Source organism: Symphalangus syndactylus, chromosome 8 (assembly GCF_028878055.3).
Source record: "Symphalangus syndactylus isolate Jambi chromosome 8, NHGRI_mSymSyn1-v2.1_pri, whole genome shotgun sequence".
NCBI lineage: Eukaryota > Metazoa > Chordata > Mammalia > Primates > Hylobatidae > Symphalangus > Symphalangus syndactylus.
The window spans coordinates 76,951,104-76,973,701 of record NC_072430.2 but is presented as its reverse complement, the minus strand read 5'-3'; the positions used below and the strand labels follow the sequence as shown (position 1 = coordinate 76,973,701).

Below are 22,598 nucleotides of genomic sequence, written 5' to 3'. Positions count from 1 at the left end.
CATCACCCAGTGGCCTTCATATCCTTTGAGCTGCCTGGCATTGCTATTCCCATTGTTCTCTCACACGCCTTCTGTTCCACAGCTATTACAGTTGAAAACTGTATACAAAGAGTGGTTTTTAGAGTAAAGGAATATTCTCTCCCGAATTACTCTAGGCAGCACCCGGCTCAATGCTGTGCCAGAAATGGATACATTATACTCCACAAGATGTGTGATTAGTCAATAGAGAGGAAAAAAGTCACATACACTGCCATCTTCCACAAAAAAGGAGAACATGCTATTGTAGAAATGATGATACCATGTGAAAAGGTTAATCATAGTCTGGCAATTACAGTGTTGGATGCAAACATACTTTTGCTGAGGCTGTGAGTTTCCTTGATTAGAAGCTCTGTTCCCTGCTGGGACCTTCTCCAGCACCAAGACATCTTGGTCATGTTCTTTAAGTCTGACTGTATTCGCCTCCACGTCCTGCAAATACAAATTACACCACATACAGATGCTGCCGCTTACTCAGACAATGAAAAAAATTTCAAATGCTTCAGAAACTCATTTGGTGCTTGTCATGCTAATTGTTGCGTCTACAAATTAAGTCATTTTCAAAGTCAAGGGCTGGAACGGTCAGAGAGAGGATCAGATGAGGTTTGAGGCATGTGTTTTTAAGACTGCTTTTACCCCAGCTTCAGAAAAACAGCAGAATAAAGCATAGTGTGGTTATGCTCTGAGAAACCTTTGGGAGAAGGCAGTGGAGCAGGAAGGTGGGGAGCAAAGGCATTTATTAGTTATACAAATATGTGGTAAATAGCAAGCAGCTTCGGCAAAGTTCTTTTTCTTCTAAGTGTATTTAGTTTCCTTAGGAGTGGGGCACCTCTTCTCTCTAATCAAAAGACTGTTTTGTTTTGTTTTGTTTTTTTAAGAAAAATCTGTTTGAAATGTGTTAAAAACTATTTTCAGTTATTTTAAGTGATTTTATAAATTACATCAATGATAATGGTCCTAATCTGATTCTTTCAAAGAATGTTTTGGCTGAATGTAAACTCCTTGTGTGTAAACTTGAAGGAGTTAGTACAGTTTACCTTTTAATTTCAATATCATTGTAAATAGTTAGTTTAAAAATTTTAACATGCTTTTCCTCAACATTTGCCCCCATTTAAAAAGAGATCAGATAAGAACCAACTCAAATTCCATCTGGTATTTTTTTTATATATCATTCAAGGATATACATTTTAGCCTTTTTTTTTTTTTGCATTAATACCATGCATTCCTAAGACAAACTTAGTTGTCAGAAATTTTGCCACCAAAGGCAAATGCTTAAGGCCATGTAGGGATTGATGTCCAGACACAAGGACAGGAGCATGACGTTGTAAATCATCATTAAGTAATGGGAATATACCCCAAAGCACAAAAGCTACATTTAGGACTTGAGGAGGGGATAGAGATGCTAAGGCTGCAAGAGGGACAGAAGGGACCCTGCTCTGTGGGTCAGCAGTGAAAGAAAGAGGACAGTGTGACCCTAGAGAGAACAGCCTCCCGAGTGAACTCAAGCTAGGGCGGGAAGGACCACAGGCCACCTGAGAAGCCAGGGATGGTGGGACGTCGTCACCATCCCTAAAAGCCCATGATCAGGCCTCTACCAGCCGAAGCAGAGTCATCCCTCCCAGGGACAAGGGACCGCATGCTGGGGAGAGACCAGAGACCATTTTTTCTAAACATCACCCACACTCACAAATTCCTTAATAAGCTTAGGGTAGGCTCATCTGCAGAGTCAACTTTTAAGTACAATTGCACAGTTCCCTCTACCACCCCGGTTATTCACCTGCCTGCCAATGTCAGAAATTCCTTTAGTTTGTAACAATTTCAGATAAAGCCTTTGAAAATGAAAATGCTCGGTTGGAGTAACCATGATAGATGTTAATTCCCAGTAAAATGTAATCACTCAATAAATCAAGAGAATGTATGATGATATGAGACAGGCTCAGATTTGGGAGGAGAAGGAGGTGGAAACTAGGAAGGTCTAGGAAAGAGAAAGACAAGGGGCAGAGGGGGCTGCCACTGTGTTGGAGAGTGGGATGGCAAGGACACAAAGAAGGATGCCCAGGATGTCAGAGAGAAACTTCTCAGACTGACATTTTGCCAAGGCAATTCCTATTTATCATCAATTCTCATGGACCAGGGCAGGGATGCATAGAGGGACTGGGTCCAGCATAGCATCCTGCATTTGCAGCTTTACTGGAATACAACCTCTGGATCCCAGAATGCATACCAACACATTAAATATAACCGGTTTGTAACAAAGGCCCTTTGTGCCTAGAGCACTCATTCATCACAGGACTACTCAATTAAGACTACGCTCAAAGCTTTGCTTATTTAAAGAAAAAATGGGCTGTCTCTCAGCCACACTTTGCTTTGGACTCACCCTCAGGATCCGGTTGAAATCCTCCTTGTCTACTCTTAAGAAATGGCAATTATCTTCTCGTAAGACGATAGAGGCAGCTCGTGGGGCATCATTCACCAGTGCTAACTTGCCGAAGTCATCTCCTTCATGCAGGGTGCAGACCACACCCTGGATAGAGTAGAGCACACAGATGAAGGGGATCCCTGAAATAGAGCAAACACCCACCGCCTCCTGCCACAAGACCCCCGGCCCCTAAAACATTGTAGATAAATGGGCTGTACCTAGCGATGCCAAAGGGGATTACATAATTACATTATGATGTTCACTTTGCTTTCACTGAGTAATATGGTCTGTGGCTTAATTTAAATGTACATACTATAATCCGTTAGGAGACAAACCACAGAAAGTACAATACTACTTTAAGTGTAATAACTGAGGTAACTTATGATTAAAGATACAATAATGTCTTTTCTACATCTGGGAACAATGTTGTTGCAAACTTAATTGTGGCGCTACATTGCTAATGCTTAGAGCCACACTAGTAAGTGGAGCGTAATAAAGTTTCAAAAAGAAAAAGATATATATATATACCTTGCCGTAAATGACTACATTCACTGATCCTTTTAGAATAATGTACCAGGAGGTACCTTCTTCCCCCTGGTTAAACACTAGACACAAAAAGATGAAAAGACTTATGATAAGAATAGAAGCACATCAATATAAATTACAGCTTATCAAATCATCACTTTAAGTCCCCAGAAAATACGCATACGTAAAATTCGAGAAACTTCATTGGCAAATACTAACTTGTTCAGGTGGCATATTATCTCCTTTTCTATAGAATATAAAAGAAAGAGAAACATTGCATTCCTTGCTATGCCCTAAAACATAGGTTTTTAGTAGATATCAATTTATCAGCAATCTGTTTCTTAAAGCCATACACATTTCTCCCACAATTCATTAAAACTTATCCCATAGAAAAATGGCTCTAAAATGTAATCTGACAAGTAATGTGACATTTAAAAACATGCAAATCAGCACTACATATTGTTTACAGATACATACCTACACACACTTGTCCCTTGGTATCCATGGGGAACTGGTACCAGGACCTCCCAAGGATATCAAAATCCACAGATGCTCAAGTCCCTGATATAAAGTGGTGTATTTGCATATAATCTACACACAGCCTCCTGTATACTTTAAGTCATTTCCAGATTACTTATAATAGCTAATACAATGTAAATGCTATGTAAATAGTTGTTATACTGTATTATTTAAGGAATAATAACAAGAAAAAAGTCTGTACATGTTCAGTAGAGATGCAACAATCCACTTTCTGTTATTTTGGAATATTTTTGATCTTCAGTAGGTTGAATTCGTAAATGTGGAACACATAGATGTAGAGGACTGACTGTATTTTAAAAAAAATGAGTTGGAATGATCACCACTACATTCAGGGTAGGAGTTACCTTGGGGTAGGAAAGATGAGAATGGGATAAATGAGGGTACAAAGGGTCTTCAAGGGTAGTTGTATAATTTATTTTTTATTTTTTGAGACAGGGTCTTGCTCTGTCACCCAGGCTGGAGTGCAGTGGCATGATCACGGCTCACTGCAGCCTTGACCTCCTGGGCTTAAGAGATCCTTCCACCTCAGCCTCCCGAGTAGCTGGGACTGTAGGTATGCACCAATCCACCTCGTTAATTTTTACAGACAGGGTTTCGCCATGTTGCCCAGGCTGATCTCAAACTCCTGAACTCAAGCAATCCACCTGCCTCGGCCTCCCAAAGTGTTGGGATTACAGACATGAGCCACTGCACCCAGCGTGTATAATTTAATTCTTTAGAAAATATGAAAAAAGGCTGGGTGCAGTGGCTCACGCCTGTAATCCAGCACTTTGGGAGGCCATGGCGGGCAGATCACTGGAACTCAGGAGTTTGAGACCAGCCTGCCAACAAGGTGAAACCCTGCCTCTACTGAAAATACAAAAAAAAAAAAAAAAAAAAAATTAGCCGGGCGTGGTGGCACAAGCCTGAAATCCCAGCTACTTGGGAGGCTGAGGCAGGAGAATTGCTTGAACCTGGGAGGTGGGGGTTGCAGTGAGCCGAGGTTGTGCCACTGCACACCAGCCTGGGTGACAGAGCAAGACTTGGTCTCAAAAAAAAAAAAAAAAAAAAACAAAGAAAATATGAAAAAAAATGGCATGTTAGTATCTGACAAAGATTAAGAAGGTATTTGTAATATTCTCTATTTTTTGTTTAAAATATTTAACTATTTCATAATAAAATGAAAACAATTAGCAAGTTTGAGTGAAAAGAATAAAAGAAAATAAAAAAGAATAAGTCACTAGCAACCATTAAGATAAAAATATTAAAGTAAGCCTTTAACATTTGAAGAAGTCACATTCTTACTAAAATAGATATCAACGTCAGAAATATCACTTTTGATGACTGAAAGTAAAAAAAAAACACGTTTACAATTCATGTTTCCTGCTTATTTGACTCATACAATGTAGCCTGAAGAAAGAGCAAGATTTTCCAAACTATGTCTCTAAGGAGTTAACAGGTGTCCATGCAAAAAGTGTTCTAGGTGTCATTAGGCTCAGGAAGTATCGGTTTAAACATGGTGATCATTTCTCCTTATTGCAGAACTTCTGAGAACACGTTAGCATGCTGCTGTGTCCTGTGACTCTGCAAGAGAGATTGGAGAGGCATTTCCTGACCTTAGTAGATCACTAGCCCTGTTTGTTCCAGCCAGATTTTTGTAGGAGTAGTAAGGAATGCCAGCTTATATAATATTGTTCACATCTATTCATATCAAATTTCCTTTTCTTGCTTCCAAATATGATCATAGAACTAAACTACAACTTGGATTTTGGTGAGATACTATAGATTAATACTGCATACGTATTTCAAGCAAAGAAATTCTCTCCAGCTTGGAGCTTAAGGTCGAAGTGAGAGAAAAAAAAGATAGTAGGATGGTTTAAATATCATTCTAACTAGCAACCTCAAGAGATCGATTAGTTCTTCTAAAGCTATGAACGAAATGAGGTCACTGGGAAAAGGTACTGCCTCAGGCCCTTCCTGAAGGGCAGCGACTTCATCCCACCCTCTTTAAACACTGTGGTGAGTCAGGAGGGTAGGGAGCCAGTGAGACTCAGGCTGGCATCCACAACACTTGCTGGTAGTAGAAAACCACGATACTTCAGAATAATTGACATGTGCTGGAAATAATCACAGGTCCAGAAAAACAAAAGTACCACAGGACACCCTGCCAAGTAACCAAGCCAGACCCGGGGCCAAGAAGTGAGGCGTTAGCAGCCTGGCTTCCTGTGGCATGTGCTCATAAGGGTGCTGGCCAGGCGCAAGGTTCCAGTACAGCTTTCACTTACACACAGTCCCTCCTTTGGCATGAGACTCAAAAATGAGAACACCTGCTAACTCTCGCTTCACCTAGAAGAAAAAGAGAAAAAACATGCAAAGGCCACATTTCCAGGACTGGGTGGAAAAGGGTTGTGCTCTTTCTGGGGGTACAATGCAAACTGTCCCAGGGCTTCCCGTGCAGTCATCTCTCACCTCACTTGCTGCTGCTGCTGCTCTCATCTAAAATCACTTCCACTCAATTTGCTGCTAGGTTTTTAAAGCTTGTAGCTCTTTTTACAGAATAGCTTATAGCTAATTCATGCCAGGCAACCTCCTTAGAGACTGTTTCAAACATGGTCCCACCTGCATTAACTAGCACACTTGCCTGCCTGTCTTTGGCTGTGGGTGAGAAGGGGAGACCACGTACAACATCGTATGATTCTGTTGCTACTAGTGACTCTTGCTTGCATTACATATAATGCATCATGGCAAACATGTTGGAAAATTCTATGTCTTGAAGCTGAATAATGAAGCCTAAATGAACGAACACATTTATATTCTTAGTTAAAATTCCAAATTATTCCTAGCTAGCTAAAATTCACATTTTTTAAGGGAAAAAAAATTCCAAATTACGGTCCCAAATCATGGCTCTATCTTTCTAAGAACCCAGTAACTTGAGATTTTTCTATGCCTGGGTACCTGGGGTTTGAGGTAGAAGACAAGACTACCCACAATCCTCTCAATTCCACTGAGACCAGGGAAGTCGGCTCGGGGCATGCTGGGTCCCTGGAGCACAGGTAGGGAAAGGGGTCCTTCCTTACTTCCCTCTACATCACGAGCTCATGGAGCCTCAGCTTTCTGCCCTGTATATACGAGGGCTTCCCAGGTGAGGCTCCCAGGCACTACATCTATGCCCTGTGGAGAGTAAGGATGGCAAGGGCAGTGGTAGGTAGGAGGGAGGCTGGGCTGGACCACTCCCCTGGGTAGTCCACATAGGTGAGCAAGTCTCCAGACCCTCAGTGGTGCCGGGGGTGGGAGATATGTGAAGGAGGTTTGTCTAGGTTGAAGGGGAGAGGGAACTTGAAGCCCTCTTGCTTGGAGCTATGGCAAATGCCTCGCTGCTCTCAACAGAGACCTGAACTTATCCCCAACAGCAGGGACTGGCAGGTACTGCTACTGTGAGGTAACAGAACACTACTTTTAGTGAGCTAGGCATCTAGATATTTCTTAGAGACCTCAGTATATACTCTGTGAAAGTTGAAACCACTTCATTCTTCTTAACTTATTAGCGTGGAGGACATGTGTGTTTCCTACAAATCATATTCTTATGGGAGGAGGTGTTTCTATCCCTATTCAGTGGCAAAACATTTCTGTCTCCTAAATACTCTAATCAGGTAAAAGTTCAGAATCAGATACAGCCACTGGGTCATTTTTTATTAGTGAGTGGTGTTATTTTGACTAATATACCTGAGCTGATGTTCTCTTGAACTTTCTGCTTCCATTCTCAAGAAGGCAGCAAACCCTGGTGGAATTGGCCCCATAAGCCAAGACAGGTCATCCAGATTTCCCTCTTTCCACCCTCTGGCAGCATATCATGGCAGGATTCAGAGTCCCTCCCATGCCTGGTTCTCTTATCTGAGTGTGCAGGTTCCAAAATTCATATTCACAGGGATGAAGCACATGTTCCAACCCTACTCACATCAGGCTGCTCTGGGGTTTAGGGCACATGGGCAACCACCAATAATGGGACAACATTTGATTCCTTTCAGTGATTGTTCTTGGGTGTAACTTCCTCAGCATCTCGTAAAAGAGTAGAGGTGATTTATGAGGTGAAAATCAGACATTCTTTCCCCCCACAACACCGTAATACTCTCCTCTGCCCTAACAGTGCATTTATTGCAAAGTGCTCCAACCATGCTAAACTAAGAGACAACTTACTGTGGTAGAAAGATGGGATAAGGCTTTAATATGAAGAAGCTCCTCATAGATAATCTCTAGGTCATCCACAGTCCTCTGGCCAGGTCTACAAAGATAAAAAAAAAAAAAAAAAAAAGGAAATATGGAAAAAGGGCATCACTAGGGCTTCAAACATGGAAACGGATCCAGGCATCAGGAACATGCTCAGGGATTTCTTCTGCACAAGAAGATACTGGCGGAGGGAGAGGTTGCACCAGTATAATCCCTAAAGGGATTTTTGAAATAAATGTGTTCCTTGATGAAAGGATATGGGAGAAAGCCAAAGTCCACAGGATCCCTTCTCTTCTGATCTCAGAGGGAAGAGCACCTCCACTCACACGGTAGTTGGCCAACTCATCTCTCACTTTGTAGATGATTGAGCTAAAAAATTGTTCATTACCACCTTAATCAGTAATGGCAAAACTTGTCTTTTAACACCACTAGACACCATTGGTATAATCAACTTGACAACTGATCTAAATTCCTTGAGATCCTGTGTGCTATCTTAGCTTAGCAGAATAATAATGCCACTGTCACTATTATTTGGGGTTATATAATGTGTTTTTTCAGAAGGACTCAAATATAGGATGTATGAAGACTCAACATTTTCTTTTCTAGCCCTGAGGAGATAAGGGCATGAGATAAAGAGAAGGCAAATGGTAGCATCTGGGATTAGTAAGAGAAGGCAAGAAGGGAGGTATATGTCCACATTTCCAAACTCTGTTACAAAAGCTACCACTGCCCACCAGACGTTAATCAGTTTATGTAAAGCATTTTTATTCTAAAATTTATTATAAAACTAGTATCCAATAACATGCCTTCAAGGACCTCAGTATATAATCTGTGAAAGTTGAAACCACTTCCTCCTTCTTCTTGAATTATTAGAATTATGTAGGACATGTGTGGGGTATGGGGGTATTGTGGACATTTTTGGCATTGGAAGACTGAATAGATTCCTAATCACTTTTTGTATCTACAATTATTTTGAAATTATTCATAGTGTTTAATTATATTAATGGTAGTAGAAACAACTGGTCAGTAACTTGAATTTTTTATTGCTTTCTGCAAAATAAAGAATCCTAACTAATATGTTTTTGAAACTTGAAAACAAACTAATGGGTTATTAATTCTGAGAGTTCTAGGGTGTCAACTGAGAGACAATCTATATATTGATGGATAGGCGGCATTTACTCTCAGCTAATTGCTGCAGTTATGAATGTTATCTATTACATAACCGTCAGTCTATTTTGTGCATTTTGTCCTAAAATTTTAACAATTTATGATATTATTCAATATTACTGTAATTACTACTAATTAAACATTAAACCCTTGATGAGCTACTGATGATGTACCATCATGACATTATCATTTATAAGGTGTTCTTTGGTCAAATAAATTTGAGAAGTATTGGTGTACTAAACACAGCACTGGATTTAGGGTCTGAAAATCAAGTTTAAAATCAGTGCAATCACTCACCAGCCATGTGACATCAAAGTCTTAGTCTCATATGAAAACTGGGGACAATATCTTTCTGAGGGAGATGTGAGAGCTAACAGGAGCAGCAACCATAAAGGTGTCTACATATTTATTTGTGTAAGTGAAAAAAAAACCCAGCAAAGTGATATTCAAAACTCAGACCTTTGCAGAAGCAGTTAAACAAACTTACAAATAAAGTATGGCATTTGGTCTACTAGAGTACATCTGAAACTTAGTTGATTATTAGATAAGTACTCTTAGTAATCAAAACTGAATTATGAATATTCTAAAATAGTTAATTGGATTAAATAATTTTGCAACCATATTCTAACATGGGGAAGATGACAGATTTAGTGGAGTCTAATTGGAGGAAGAAAACTCTGCATACTTTGCACAGTACCTTCCCAAGGACAGCTTTAACACGAACAAAAGAATATTATAATGTTCTCTTCTGGAATCAACAGGGGCTATCTTCCTAATCCTGACTGTATAAAGACAGATACTAAACCCATGACCCAGGAGATGCTAGCCAGGTTGACCTCCTGCTAAGGGTCACCACTGAGGGACACAACTGCACACCAATCTCGTGCTTATGGTGGAACCCAGAAAGTATGGGACCCATAAAGACGCTGAAGAAAAGCTGTGGCCACAGGGGCTCTAAAGGAGCCAGGCCTTCTCGGCCAGAGGCCTCATCTACTGCTTGACTTGGACATGGGGATTTTGAAACTGGGACCCTTGGGGATTTAAAAGTCAATTGAGTCACCTTCATCCATCTACTACTATAGAGGCAGCTAATGCAAAAGTCTCAAGGTAGGCGTAATAGGATTATGGATCTTCAGCACAAGGAGCAGCCCTGCTGTTCCTGCTACTTGACATCAGCTGCAAATAACACGGAACCCTCCTACAAGCTTGGCTAAAAGAGAAAGCAGTCACCAAGTCTCATTCGCACCTCTATGGGGTGGGCTATTACGGTGAGAGGAGAAAAGCTCAGCTGGTAAAAGAAAGGCTTAGAATTCCGCTCTAAAATCTGGACATATTCAAAGTTGTAATTTTGGGAGCAGATCTCTATGAGGTTAGGAAAAGTGTTTATATAATATAAATATGAGATCTGTATTACTCAACTTTTATGGATTTCTTTTTTAAAAATGCTGCCCTGCCTGAGTGTGCTAGAACACACCTGCAGTCCCAGCACTTTAGGGGACCGAGGCAGGAGGATCACTTCAGGTCAGCTTGAGACCAGCCTGGGCAACAGAGTAAGACCCCGCCTCTACACACACATACCTAATGATGCCTGTTGGATCTACAAATCACAACATATTAATAATATTGCATCTGAGATTTGAAACAGGATGAAGAACTGTCAGACCATCAATACCATATACTAAAAATTTGACATCATGGTTCAAGGCTGACCTTTGAGCCGTAACAGCTAGTCTTAGGACCTGCACAAACTGTAGAAGAAGAGAGGTAAAGACGGAAGAATTCCAGCTCCTTTTGAACCATGCTCACTTTAACCGCTGCCCTCCACCACTGAGCATGCCTGAAGCTCTCTCCTCTCCCCATGCTCCTCTCCCTTGGCTCCCTTCCTGCTTTATTGAACATTTCTTCTCAATGTCTTTTTGGTTTGTTGTTCTTTTGTCCATCCCTTGTATTGTGTTCAGCCCCGAAGGCTTTGTTCTACCTTCTCTCCCTGGGAAAAACCCTCAACTTCCATCTAGATAATGACAAACTTAAATCTCGTTCTCCAAACAGCCCTCTTTCCTGAGTTCCAAGGGCTTCCTGGCCATCTCTTCCTAGGTAACTCACAAGGACCACCAGCTTAATCTATCCAGAAGTGCTCCCTCTTCATCACACAAGACTCCTGGAAACCAGATCTTAACTTCCTTCTCTAGACTCATCTATCTCCCCTCTCTTCACATCTTCCCTGGTAGCTACACTCTCTCTCCAGCTATCCCAGGCATCTCTCCATTCCTCGAACACACTAAGCTTTTTCATGCCTGCAGGACTTTTTGCATGCTCCTCTCTTTGCTTAAAATACTTTTGTTCTGCTTCAAGCCCAGCTCAATGTCATCTTTCCTAAGTGAAACTGGCTCTCTAACCTTTCTTGCCCAGGCTGGAGTGCAGTGGCGTGATCTTGGCTCACTGCAAGCTCTGCCTCCCGGGTTTAAGGATTCTTCTGCCTCAGCCTCCTGAGTAGCTGGGATTACAGGCACATGCCACCACGTCTGGCTAATTTTTGTATTTTTTGGTAGAGATGGGGTTTCACCATGTTGGCCAGGCTGGTCTCTTAACTTCTAACCTCAGGTGATCCACCCATCTCGGCCTCCCAAAGAGCTGGGATTACAGGCATCAGCCACCATGCTAGGCTGCTCTCTAACATTTATTCCTCCATGGCACATGGTCTTACTGCTATGGTAATTACAAGACACTGTCACGAATGTGATTTGCTTAAATATCCATAACTCTAGACTGTTCTTCTCAAGAGATGCAGTATCTGGTAGTGCAAAGGCACTAGATTGGAAGCAGAAACTGAATTTGAGATCTAAATCATGAACTTCCTAGTTGCCCAACTGATCTAATGACTTGTTTCTGCATCTGTAAAATGGGAATAATACAAGGGATTGTTATAAAGGTCAAATGAGGTAATATACATGAAGCTTTGTATATACTGAAAATATAGTACAAATGTACTACGATGAACTATCAGCAGACCAGAAAGTTTTAGGAATTCCTGGATAATAGAGAGCAGATGAGAAAAGAATGTCTGAGAAACAAGACTGGAAGCAGCCGCAGCTCAACCCTCATGGAAGAAAACCATCACAGGAGAAACACAGCATCACTGATAAGATAGCTCTGCATCAATGAGCCCAGAGGGCAGGAGAGGGCGGTGTCAGAAGGGTTGATCAAAAGGCCCCACCACTTGGTCAGGCCCCTACCCTCCCACACCTGTCACACTCAGTAGTGGACAGGGGCAGATTTACCGCCAGGCAAGACCTTGAGACCTGCTCTCTAAGACAGATGCCCCAGGAGGACTGAGGGTGAGCGCTGGAGCCTGGGAGAAGCAGAACAGAGGGTGTGAAAACCCCAGGCTCTTCCAGGTGACACAGTAGGAAAAGGAGGCAGCTCTCCCAAGAAGAGCAGGGAAGGGCTCTGTTCCCAGGAAATCCTTGCTATTTTGGCAACTAGTGACAGTAAAGGGGATGTGTAAGCCTGCCTGCTCCCCAGGTACTTCTACCAAAGCAAAGCCTGCCAAGAAACCCACCTCCTTGCAGAGCCAGCCCCCAGCACTTCCAGGGGAAGCTCTGTGGGGGTGCGACCACCACATCTGTGCAGAAGCCCATGTGGGCAGCCTGCTTTACCTCCTGGTCTTTCATTCATCAAGAACCCACGCAGAGAAAGAGAGGCTTCCATGGGAACTCCCTGGATGCCTCAGAGAGGTCCACAGCAGCTGTTCGGGACTAAAGGGAACAAAGCCTAAAAACAGTTTAGTTTTTGAATCCTAAACAACATTTCAAGCTGCAAAGAAAAAAAGAGAAACACGACAAGAACAAAACCCCAACCCTGTGGTCTGAGGTGGTCACAGCAATCACACGGCAAGCGACTATCATTTGGCAATCCACCCAGGCAGCAAAGAACTTTTGGGTCCTGTTTACAGCCAATGTTTTAATGAGGTGAGAGAAGTCACGACTGCCAGGTGTGAAGAGACTTACTTTAAAAAATGCGTATATTCACAGCTAGCAAAGCAACAAAAGCACTCATGAGAGATTTGCTGTGAGCCAGGACACTGTCCCTCAGGGGCCTCAACATGTCATTAGGATTGAAAGTTGAGGTGAGTCCCAGGGAGGAGGCCAGGTGGAGCAAAAGTCAGTCTGGTCAACCTGTGCCCACCAAACTGCATCAAAATGGAGCCCCCTCCCACCCTAGGGGGGTCTCAGTGTTCGTGGCAGCAGTAACAGAAACCAGCCCAGCCTCTCGGAGGCCGCTGGCTCGGAGCTGCTGTGCCATCTAGTGTCTCAGAAAAGGCTCACCTCTCTACTCTCACATCAGACAAAGGTTCTCCCTCGATCCACCCCACCCCTCAAAGAACACCCGATCACATCTAAAACTGAGCATTCCCCACCACAATCACTGAACAAAGTCGCATTTTAAAAGCAGGTTTCTCTTGGCAAACAGTGGCATTAAGCACCTTTCCTGCTTTGGTCTTTACGGGGGTGACAGGGGAAAAAAATGGAGAAGAGATCCTGCAAATCAGCCCCCAGACTGTTCAAACAGTAATGAAAGGGTCCCAAGGACTGAAGGCAATTTGGCTTTCAAGAGTAAAGGGAACACTGCCCGAGCAGGAGGAGAGAACTCCCATGCACCTTCATAAGAGTCACCTACAAGGCTGGGGAAGTGAATTGACTCTCTGGCTGCTCTGAGTGGCAGCTGGTGAATGTACCTGGTCTTTACTTGTCCTTCTCCAGATGTCACAGGGAGAGATATTAGGCATCCCTGCTTCTTTACAAATCTGCGTGGTGCCACATTGATGTGGATTTGTCGGATCCTGCTGTGGAAAGGCCTAGTTTCTGCAGGGGATGCATTCTGGCAGCAATGTCTAGTTACAGACAAGATAATAAATGGGGATGGATAGGGAAGCAGTTTATACATTAAAGGATGGGAGGGCTCAGGTGATATTGGAAGCTGCTGGTAAATACAGTTTTATCAAGGAATTTATCAAGGTCAGAGATAGAGCTCCTCAGTTATTGGAACGTGGATAAAATGAGGGATTCATCCAGCCACCAAGCAGCTCATTGGCATGGCCCACGGTAAAATATGCAGGTAAGAAAGCAAATAACCCAGTCCTCTAGACCTGTCACCTAGCAGACCTCGGTACAAGGGGAAAACACCCGGAGAAATCAACATTATAAATATCTGCATAAGCCATGGTCACGCTTCGAGGTTTTTAAAAAAAATGCTCTACTTTTTTGTGTGTGTGGGGTGAGGGATGCTTTATTTTTGATGCAACGCTTCATCTCAATCCACCTGATTCTCTGACTTTTAAGTCCTTTCTCAAACTTGGACCATTTTCCAACACTGTTAAGATCTTCTTAAGATCTCGCTTCTTCCACTTCCCTTAAAGGAAAGTTTAGTGCAGTTTTGCACTTCCTTGTCTAGCAAAACCAGCAGAGCATGTTTTTTCTTTGCCTCACCTCTCAGGACCCCTGCTTCTTAAGTGTCAGAGACATTCCAGGAACCTGGCGACTGCACATTTAAAGTGTCCTGCCCAGCTCCAACTGCTCAGCTCCCTGCCATGCCACCACCCCCCACCTTATCTTTAACCCCAAAAAGGACATTTTAAGTTCCCTTTCTAGTCCTAATAGCAGAGCTTGTGTACACAGGGATCCTTTTCTGCTTTGTGAAGTTAGAAATGAATACAGTCTATAACTGCAATAAAGGGGAAAAGCTTTATGAATATTTGTGAGAAATGAAGTCATCCCTGTCAGGACATGGGGTAAGGGTTCCATATTTCATGGCTTCTGAGTGCTAAGTGTTTTTAGGACAATGTGGTTTGATCACATTTAGAAACTGAATATGCCCAGCATTCTTCCAGCAAAAGTGTTTACTACAAGGACACTCAAGAGTTTAACATTAAACCTTTTAAAAGGTACAAGTACAAATATTTTCCTTTAAAACGCCTAAGCAACAAGTTGAGAAGCACAAATAAATTTGGATGGAGTCAGATAGTATAACCGCTTGCCTTTGAGGATGAAATATACATGTGAGATGGAAAATGCAAATGTTTTTTGAGAAGGTGCTATATGAATGCATTGTTACTTTTTCCTTGCAAAATGTCAATTCTTAATTAATCAGGGACATAGATTATCCATATTTTGTGGTTATTTCACTGCTTATTCAGTAAATTCACTAGTGAGGACACGCTTGAGGCAACCTAGGAGAGAGGAAATAATATTGGCAATGAAAGAAAAAAAGAAGAAATAAAATCGGACTTGGAGTAAGATTTGGATCAGTTCCTGGTTCAGCCACATATACTGCTGTGTGATGTTGAGAAACGCACTTGGTATTGACTAAGCTCAATTTGTCTGTCAGGACATAGTGGATTATCATGAGCCATATTTAATTCACAGAGCTTTTTGGTGGTTCAAAGAGGGGACGGATGTGAGACCACTATATAAACTATACAGTGGTATTCAAATATTAGTGATTAAGTTTTGTTTGTGGTTCTGGCTACAGGGTTGCTGTGGAGTAAATTGACTCTTTCCAGAGCTGTGGATTTTCAGTGTTTTTTATGTGATCTTTAGACTAAATTTTCCAGCAAGTCTTCAAAGGAGCTGTGAAGAGAGGCAGATTAATTACAAGTTGGGTGCCGGATTTGGCAAATAAAAATATTGCATGAAATATATCAGAACATTGTTTGCTATTCATCTGAAATTCCAATTTAACCAGGCATCCTGTATTTAACCTGGCAACCCTAATCATATGGCAATTAAAACTATAAAGCACTTCATTTCTGTGCAATCAGTTTGACAATGGATTATAAAACTTTAGACCCATATGGCCCGTTGGATTCTGCTCCTGACAATACATAGTAAAACTCAGGACATAAGATAAAAATAAAAGAATTATAGGTTCCAGAAGCATGTAACTCTCTCAGGAAAGAATAATCTTCATCATCATTTGAACCCATTATGGATTAGTAGCACGCCTGGGAATCTGCCATGCTAGAGGACTTTTTTTCCACAGTAGATGGTGCACTCCATTCTGGTCTATATGGTAATAATTTAATGAAATTAGATTAGTCTGTAATAATCATTTTATTTTTTTGAGCTGGAGTCTCGCTCTGTTGCCCAGGCTGTAGAGCAGTGACATGATCACGGCTCATTGCAGCCTCCACTTTCCAAGCTCAGATGATTCTCCCACCTCAGCCTCCTGAGAGCTGGGATTATAGGCATGCACCATTACGCCTGGCTGATTTTTGAATTTTTTGTAGAGACAGGGTTTCACCATGTTGCCCGGGCTGGTCTTGAACTCCTGGGTTCAAGTGATCCGGGTGCCTCGGCCTCCCAAAGTGTTAATGTGAGTCACCACACCCAGCCTTGTAAGAATTATTTTAAATTGGATTTCCACGACACCTTTCCTTTCCAATGCTCAAAGCATAAACCCATGAGTCCATTCTGAAGCCCCTTTGGACCATGGCAGGTTATGGTAGGGCACAGTAAAGAGCACAGGCTCAAGAGTCAGGCAGATCTGAGTTGAATCCTGAGTCTAGTGCTTTGTGGGTAACCATAGGCAAGTGACTCAGCCTAAGCCTCTGTCTCCTTGTCCATAAAATGGGAGTAATATTACATAACTACCTCAGAGTTTTGTTGAAGGAATTGAATTAAGTAATTGTTTAGCACAGTGTCTAGCACACAGATGCTCAATAAATGATGGCTATAGTTAAATTCAGTTGGCACTTGTGTTTTCATTTCCAATCTATTGTGAAGTAGAGAGAGAGCAAGCAGGTATTATTGAATTCCTTTTATACCTTAAGAGACTTGTAATCTGAAGATGTTAGAAGATATAATGGTAAACTGGTAAGAATAGAACCCAGAGCTCTTGTGCTCAGTAGTATTTTCACTTCATTTACAAGACTCTTGGGTCAAATACATGTATCTCAAAGGCTGTCATTTCAAACTACAACAAATATAATCTCATAAAACTCAGTATCTGGCTTTCTGTCTTTAGTTGGTCCCTCCAGCCTATTTTCTGGAGATAGCACAGAAACCAACCTATTACAAATCTGATCACACCACACCTCTCTCTAAAACTCTTCAGTGGTGCCCCAAATGACTATAAAATAATATCCAACGTACACCGAGGGCATGGCAGATGCCCCCACCAACCTCAGCCTAACTCTCCAGCTGCATCTCTTAGTGCTCCTGTCTGGTCACTCCCTCGGTGTAAAACAGTTTACAGTTCCCTGTGGGAACTTTCCCAGCATCTTTCTGCCCCACGTGTGCCCCTGTCCGGCTAGGAGCTCTTCCTTTGTTCTGGGAAGAAGAGTATTAAAATATTATTTTTTTTGCTGCTCTTAAGAAGAAAGGTGCTGGGTCCAGTGGCTCATGCCTATAATCCCAATACTTTGGGAGGCTGAGGTGGAAGGATCGCTTGAGTCTGGGAGTTCAAGACCAGCCTAGGCAATATAATGAGACCTTGTCTCTACAAAAAACTAAAAAATTAGCTGAGCATGGTGGCATGTGCCTATAGTCCCAGCTACTCGGGAGGCTGAGGTGGGAGCACCACTTGAGCTCAGGAGGTGGAGATTGTAGTGAACTGAGATCACCCCACTGCACTCCAGCCTGGGTGACAGAGTGAGACCCTGTCTCAAAAAAAGAAAAAAAAAAAGAAAGAAAAAGGGCTTGAGAAACAACCTAAACATCCAACGATCACAAACTGAATGCATTAAAGAACATTCAGAGAATACACCTATTTAAAAGCTCCATCGTTAAGGGATATTTAACTTTAAGAGAGAATGCTATGATATGTTATTAAGTGTAAAAAGTTAGGAATTAAAAAATAACTAAAGGGATAGGCACCAAAATGTTAACAGTAATTAACTGAGACATGTGATTGCAGGTATTTTTTCTTCTTTTTTAACTCTTGTCAGTGGTTTCCAAGTTTTCTCCAATAAAGAGATCGACTTTAGCAATAAAATGTCATTAAAACCTTGAGGCAATCTTATAATAAACCCTAAACTGTAGATGAGCAGCTAAGTTCATCCTCTCCTCTCCTGAATCTGAATCATAAAGGTAGCAATCCAATGGTTGGTTTCTGGCCATGTGGATATGAGGAATAAGAATAAATTGCTTTTATGGGGAGAGGCAGAGAAATGACCTACTTAATGCAATCATTTATTCAGGTAAATTCTACAAGCTTTCACTTGTGACGCCAAAATCTTTCCAGTAAAGACCAAGGTGAAGGTCACCATGCAGTGAAGGAAGGATTCACAGTGACTGTCTTACTTCAGAAGCCTAGGTTCTTTCGGTCGTGCTTTTCTTTTCATCTAATTAGCATTTGAGACGAACTTCGTAACTGTGGACATTCTCTTGACACATCCCAGCAGAAATCAAAACCCTAACCACCACCAATTTTAGGCTTGCTAATCTGGAATCCCCTGAAGAAACAAATCCCTCTATAATTACCAGGATTTTAAATTCCACACCCTGAAAAAGAGTTTAGACAAATAAAGCTCCTATTAAAACAGGCGCTGCTAATTAAGACACAATACACAGGCTCTCAAGCGCCCTCTAGAGCAAGTGTGTGGAATCGAACAGCAGTGGGGTAGTCTCCACCCAGCCTCTGCAGGACAGCCTTGCATTTGGGCAGCCAATTAAGGGATAAACAATACCCTCCCCACTCCCGCCCACAGTATTTTGCCTTTATGTCATTTAATCTACCTTAAATTGTTACCTTTCAACTTTACGCCCTATAGCATATGTTTGATATGAAGCCAATGTATCTCACGTTTCCATATTTCTTAACGCCTTAGCAGAGTATGGGCAGTAAGAAAACAAACAAACAAAAAATTTCCAGGACCTTTGAACATGCTCTCAGTTTTCAGCAGCAAGGTGCTCAGATGGTCTCTTCAAGACAACAATGATACCGGCAATTCTTGACCAACTAAGCTTGTTTTCTTTCCGTTAAAGTAAAATTAAGTAGTAGCTCCAAAGATTATTAGCAGGTCAAAAAAAAATGGGGTATGTGTGTATGTGCATGTAGATTTGGACTGTCTGTCTCCTAAAATTAGATTCCTTTCACTTTCCCATCTCTCAGAGCTCTTATTCCAGCAGAAAGAGTCAAAAGAAGAAACTGCCAGCCCAATTCCAATGTTTACAAAGTTTCAGAAAACCTGGGGAGATGGGAAAAATCTCAAGGTCACCTGAAATATTAATTTATCACATAAAATAAACGAACTCAAGTTTCTGTGTTTCTGACCCAGTTGGAAGATTCCCCAACTTCCAACAATTCTCTTATATATACATATCTTTCCCTCTGCTCGGGCCCAAATGACTTATCTCTTTCTCAACTTACTTAGGCTCCTAGGCTGTTAGGCATTTTCAGAACTGCAGACCTAAATTTTGATTTGTGAAATAGTATCTACTTAATTGTCCTCCCACCTTTAGGCTGGTCTCTGATAGACCATCCTGAACATTGGAGCCTATGTCTCACTTTACTTGGAAGGAGTGGTTGGAAGGCTTGTACAGCAGAGCGTCCTGCCTCCTTGAAGCCTCTTTTTTACCCACAGTTGGCCTCAAGTTTACAATACTCTGTTTACCTAGTCACTCCAGATCCTTTTACTCATATTTCTCTAACCAAAGTACCTGATCAAAGAAAGCCAAAATGTACATTTCTACTGGTAAGAGTACCCATTATATCTACTTGCTATAGGGCAGCCTCTTGTTTTTAGATTTATAAACAAAGCCAAATCAAAACAATGAGCTCGGAGAGCTCATTCTGTGTTTGATGGCCCTGTCTCAGAGCTACAACAACAGCACCGTCAAACTGTCATCGTTCTGTAGCACTTGCCCCCAAATGCCATCCAGGTCTGCACCTGTGAAACCAGGACGGGCATTGTGAGTCACTCTGTCTGCCACCACATAAAAAGCTAATTTCACATGCAGAATGTATGTGTTTTTTTTCAATACCAATAGCAACAAGAGTGTGCCAAAAAATTTCCCCTGAAGCTCTATTCTGTTTTTTAAACTACAGAACATTCTTTCATAGTTTGACAGTTAAAATGCTGCAGTTAATGTAATAAACAGAGAATTTTTCTAAGTAGCCTGTCAAAACAAGTGACACTTTTTTTTTTTGCTAGCAAGTCTCAGATTCAGAACAATAGGAAGTACCTTTCAAAGCAACATCTTCATTATACAATCAAATTCTCAAAGTAATCTTCTCATCAAAGAATATTGTGTTACTTCTTTCCCAGTAATTATCAGAGTTCTGTAACCTCTCTGGCAGTGGTGACTATTATAAAGTGCAGCTGTGCTGAGTTTAAAAGTCGGGGGTCCTGCCCTGGTCAGTATGAAGCCAATGCATCTCATGCCTCCACATTTCTTAGTGACTTAGCACTTTCGGCAGTAGAAAGTCAACATTTCCAGGACCTCTGAACATGCCCTCAGTTTCCAGGAGTGAAGTGCTTAGTTGGTCCCTTCAAGGACAGTAGTGATACTGGCAATTCTTGATCAACTAAGCTTGTTTTCTTTCCACTTAAATAAAGTAGTAGCTCCAAAGATTATTAGCAGATCCAAAAAAAAAAGGGTGTGTGTGTGTATGTATATGTAGAGTTGGAATATCTGTCTCCCAAAATTAGATTCCTTATTTTTCACTTTCCCATCTCTCGGGAGCTGTTATTTCAGCAGAAAGAAAACTGAAGAGTTCCAGAAGTGCTAGCCCAATTCCAATGTTTGCAAAGTTTCGAAAAACTTAAGAAGATGGGAAAATCCCAAGGCCACCTAAAATCATGTATCTTGGAATATTTGTAAAACCTGTACTTTAACAACTAGCAATAGAACGGAAGAGTGTCAGCTTTGGAATGTAATATTCTGTGAAGAATCTGGGCTGCCAGGGATCATGCAAGTCAATGGTGTATGGAAAATAAAAGGAAGCACAAGCAGCGACTCCCATTTCTCCCAAGGTGACTCATGAAAACAAGCTCTCACGTCTCTTGTGAAGGGTAAATCAAACAATTAGCATGAATGTTCCTAGCACACAGCAGGCACTCAATTGATGATTGTTGGATCTCAATCTAATTTGGGAATTCCTCTCCCATTGAATTATAAACTCCCCAAAGGCAGGAGCCATTTTATTACTTTTTTCTTTTAATCTCTTTGGTAGATGCTCAAAAACATTTGTGAATCAGATGGCATTTCTGCCTCCCCTGAAGCAAGTTAAGAGCTGAGGGAACATCAGCTGGGACTGTGTATTCACACTTCCATTCATTCATTCATTCATTCATTCACTCAGCAAAGGTTTACTGATGGCTTACGTGGTGTAATGCACAGAGCTAGGGATACGGCCTTACTAACTTCCACACCAGGTTAAACCCTCCTCCACACACACTACATCTTCCTCTGCAGCATGTAATGCGGCTGTGATTAAATGATTGCTTGCATAAGTAGTTGCTTAAGGTTTATCCTCTGCATTAGACAGAAAACTCCAAGGAGGAGAAGGCTTCTTGTTCAACGCTTACCTTAATGCCTTAGCACCTAACATAGTATCTAGAACAATGTAGGTGCTCAATAAATGAACAAATGCAGTAAAATGAGATCTGTCTTTGCCTTTAAGAAACTCATAGTTGACTGCAACATTTCTCCACAGGGGCATTGTTCTCAGGACAGCTCTTTATTGTGTTGGGTTCCTAGGTACTGCGGTGTGTTTGGCAGCCCTTGGTCCTAGCCACTGCCCAGTGAGTGCTAGCAGTGGGCCCCCTCCTGTGCTTTGACAACAGCCCTTAGGGGGCTGTCCCACCTCAATTCAGAACCACTGCATATGTTGGCTTGGATGCAGGTGGCAGCAAGGAGGACAGCCAAAAGGGGATGGACCCAGGAAATGATGGGGAAATATGCAGGAGGGACAGTGGGACAAGAGGGGACAAGAAAGAAAACATGGCTTAAAATGGTGGTGTTCATCTGAGTTCCCCAGGCCCCAGGGATTCTCTTGTGCCTCTTCAGCCACGCTCTCCTACGATCCTTCAGGGCAGAGAAAGCATACATTGGCTGGGCAGGTTTCTTGGACCTCACTCCTGCTTATGTCAGTGAAGCTCTTGCTTTGTTTGATGTTTTGGATTTTCCTGTTCATCTTTTTGTGTGAAGAAAGGGTTTTGGGGCTTACAGAGCGGAAGAACGTGGTTCTAGAGTGAAGGATGATGGTATCTGCTGGGATGAGGGGAGGCCCTTGAAACACATGGTGTGGGAGAGTCAGACCCACGAGAAAGTTTTGACAAAGGGGACAACCCTGAGTAAGGGCAAGTGAAAGTATCCTGGGGAAAGGAAATTAAAGTGCCTTCAGAGAGGCTACTGTGGGTTGGTCTGAGGGGCAGCCCCTGGGGAGGCTGGCCTGAGGGACACCTCACTCTTGGAAAGCACCCAGCAGACACCCAGGACATGTAACATGTAATGCCCTTGTCTAATACAAGACTAATACACCAAGGTCGGCCAAACATGACTCAGAGCTGACATCCACAGCTGGCCGACGCTGGCTGCGGGGCAGAGGGCGTCTTCATTTCCAGCCGAAAAACACAAGCCTGTGTGGTGGTTTCGGATGCAAGGGCCAAGTCACCACTTACTGAAAAGGTTTCCCTGAGGATCAGGACCACACGTATGCTTCTTTATATGCCCCATAGCAATTAGTGGAGTGCCCTGCATCAAAC

General features: G+C 42.1%; 1 protein-coding gene across 16 annotated transcripts in view; it reads right to left on the bottom strand.

Moving 5' to 3' along the window:
• The window catches only part of RAPGEF4 (Rap guanine nucleotide exchange factor 4), a 331,009-nt gene that overhangs the window by 62,315 nt on the left and 246,096 nt on the right, over positions 1-22,598 (bottom strand). For 14 of the 16 annotated variants that reach the window (XM_055289744.2, XM_055289750.2, XM_055289749.2 and 11 more), the window contains 5 exons: positions 7,694-7,778; positions 5,785-5,845; positions 2,984-3,060; positions 2,414-2,560; positions 353-468 (listed from right to left, as the gene is read on the bottom strand). In XM_055289744.2, the coding sequence (XP_055145719.1) occupies positions 353-468; positions 2,414-2,560; positions 2,984-3,060; positions 5,785-5,845; positions 7,694-7,778 (486 nt within the window). Of the gene's footprint in view, positions 1-352; positions 469-2,413; positions 2,561-2,983; positions 3,061-5,784; positions 5,846-7,693; positions 7,779-18,028; positions 18,391-22,598 lie in introns of those variants that run through there. The other 2 variants (XM_055289759.2, XM_055289758.2) reach the window with 2 other exon arrangements.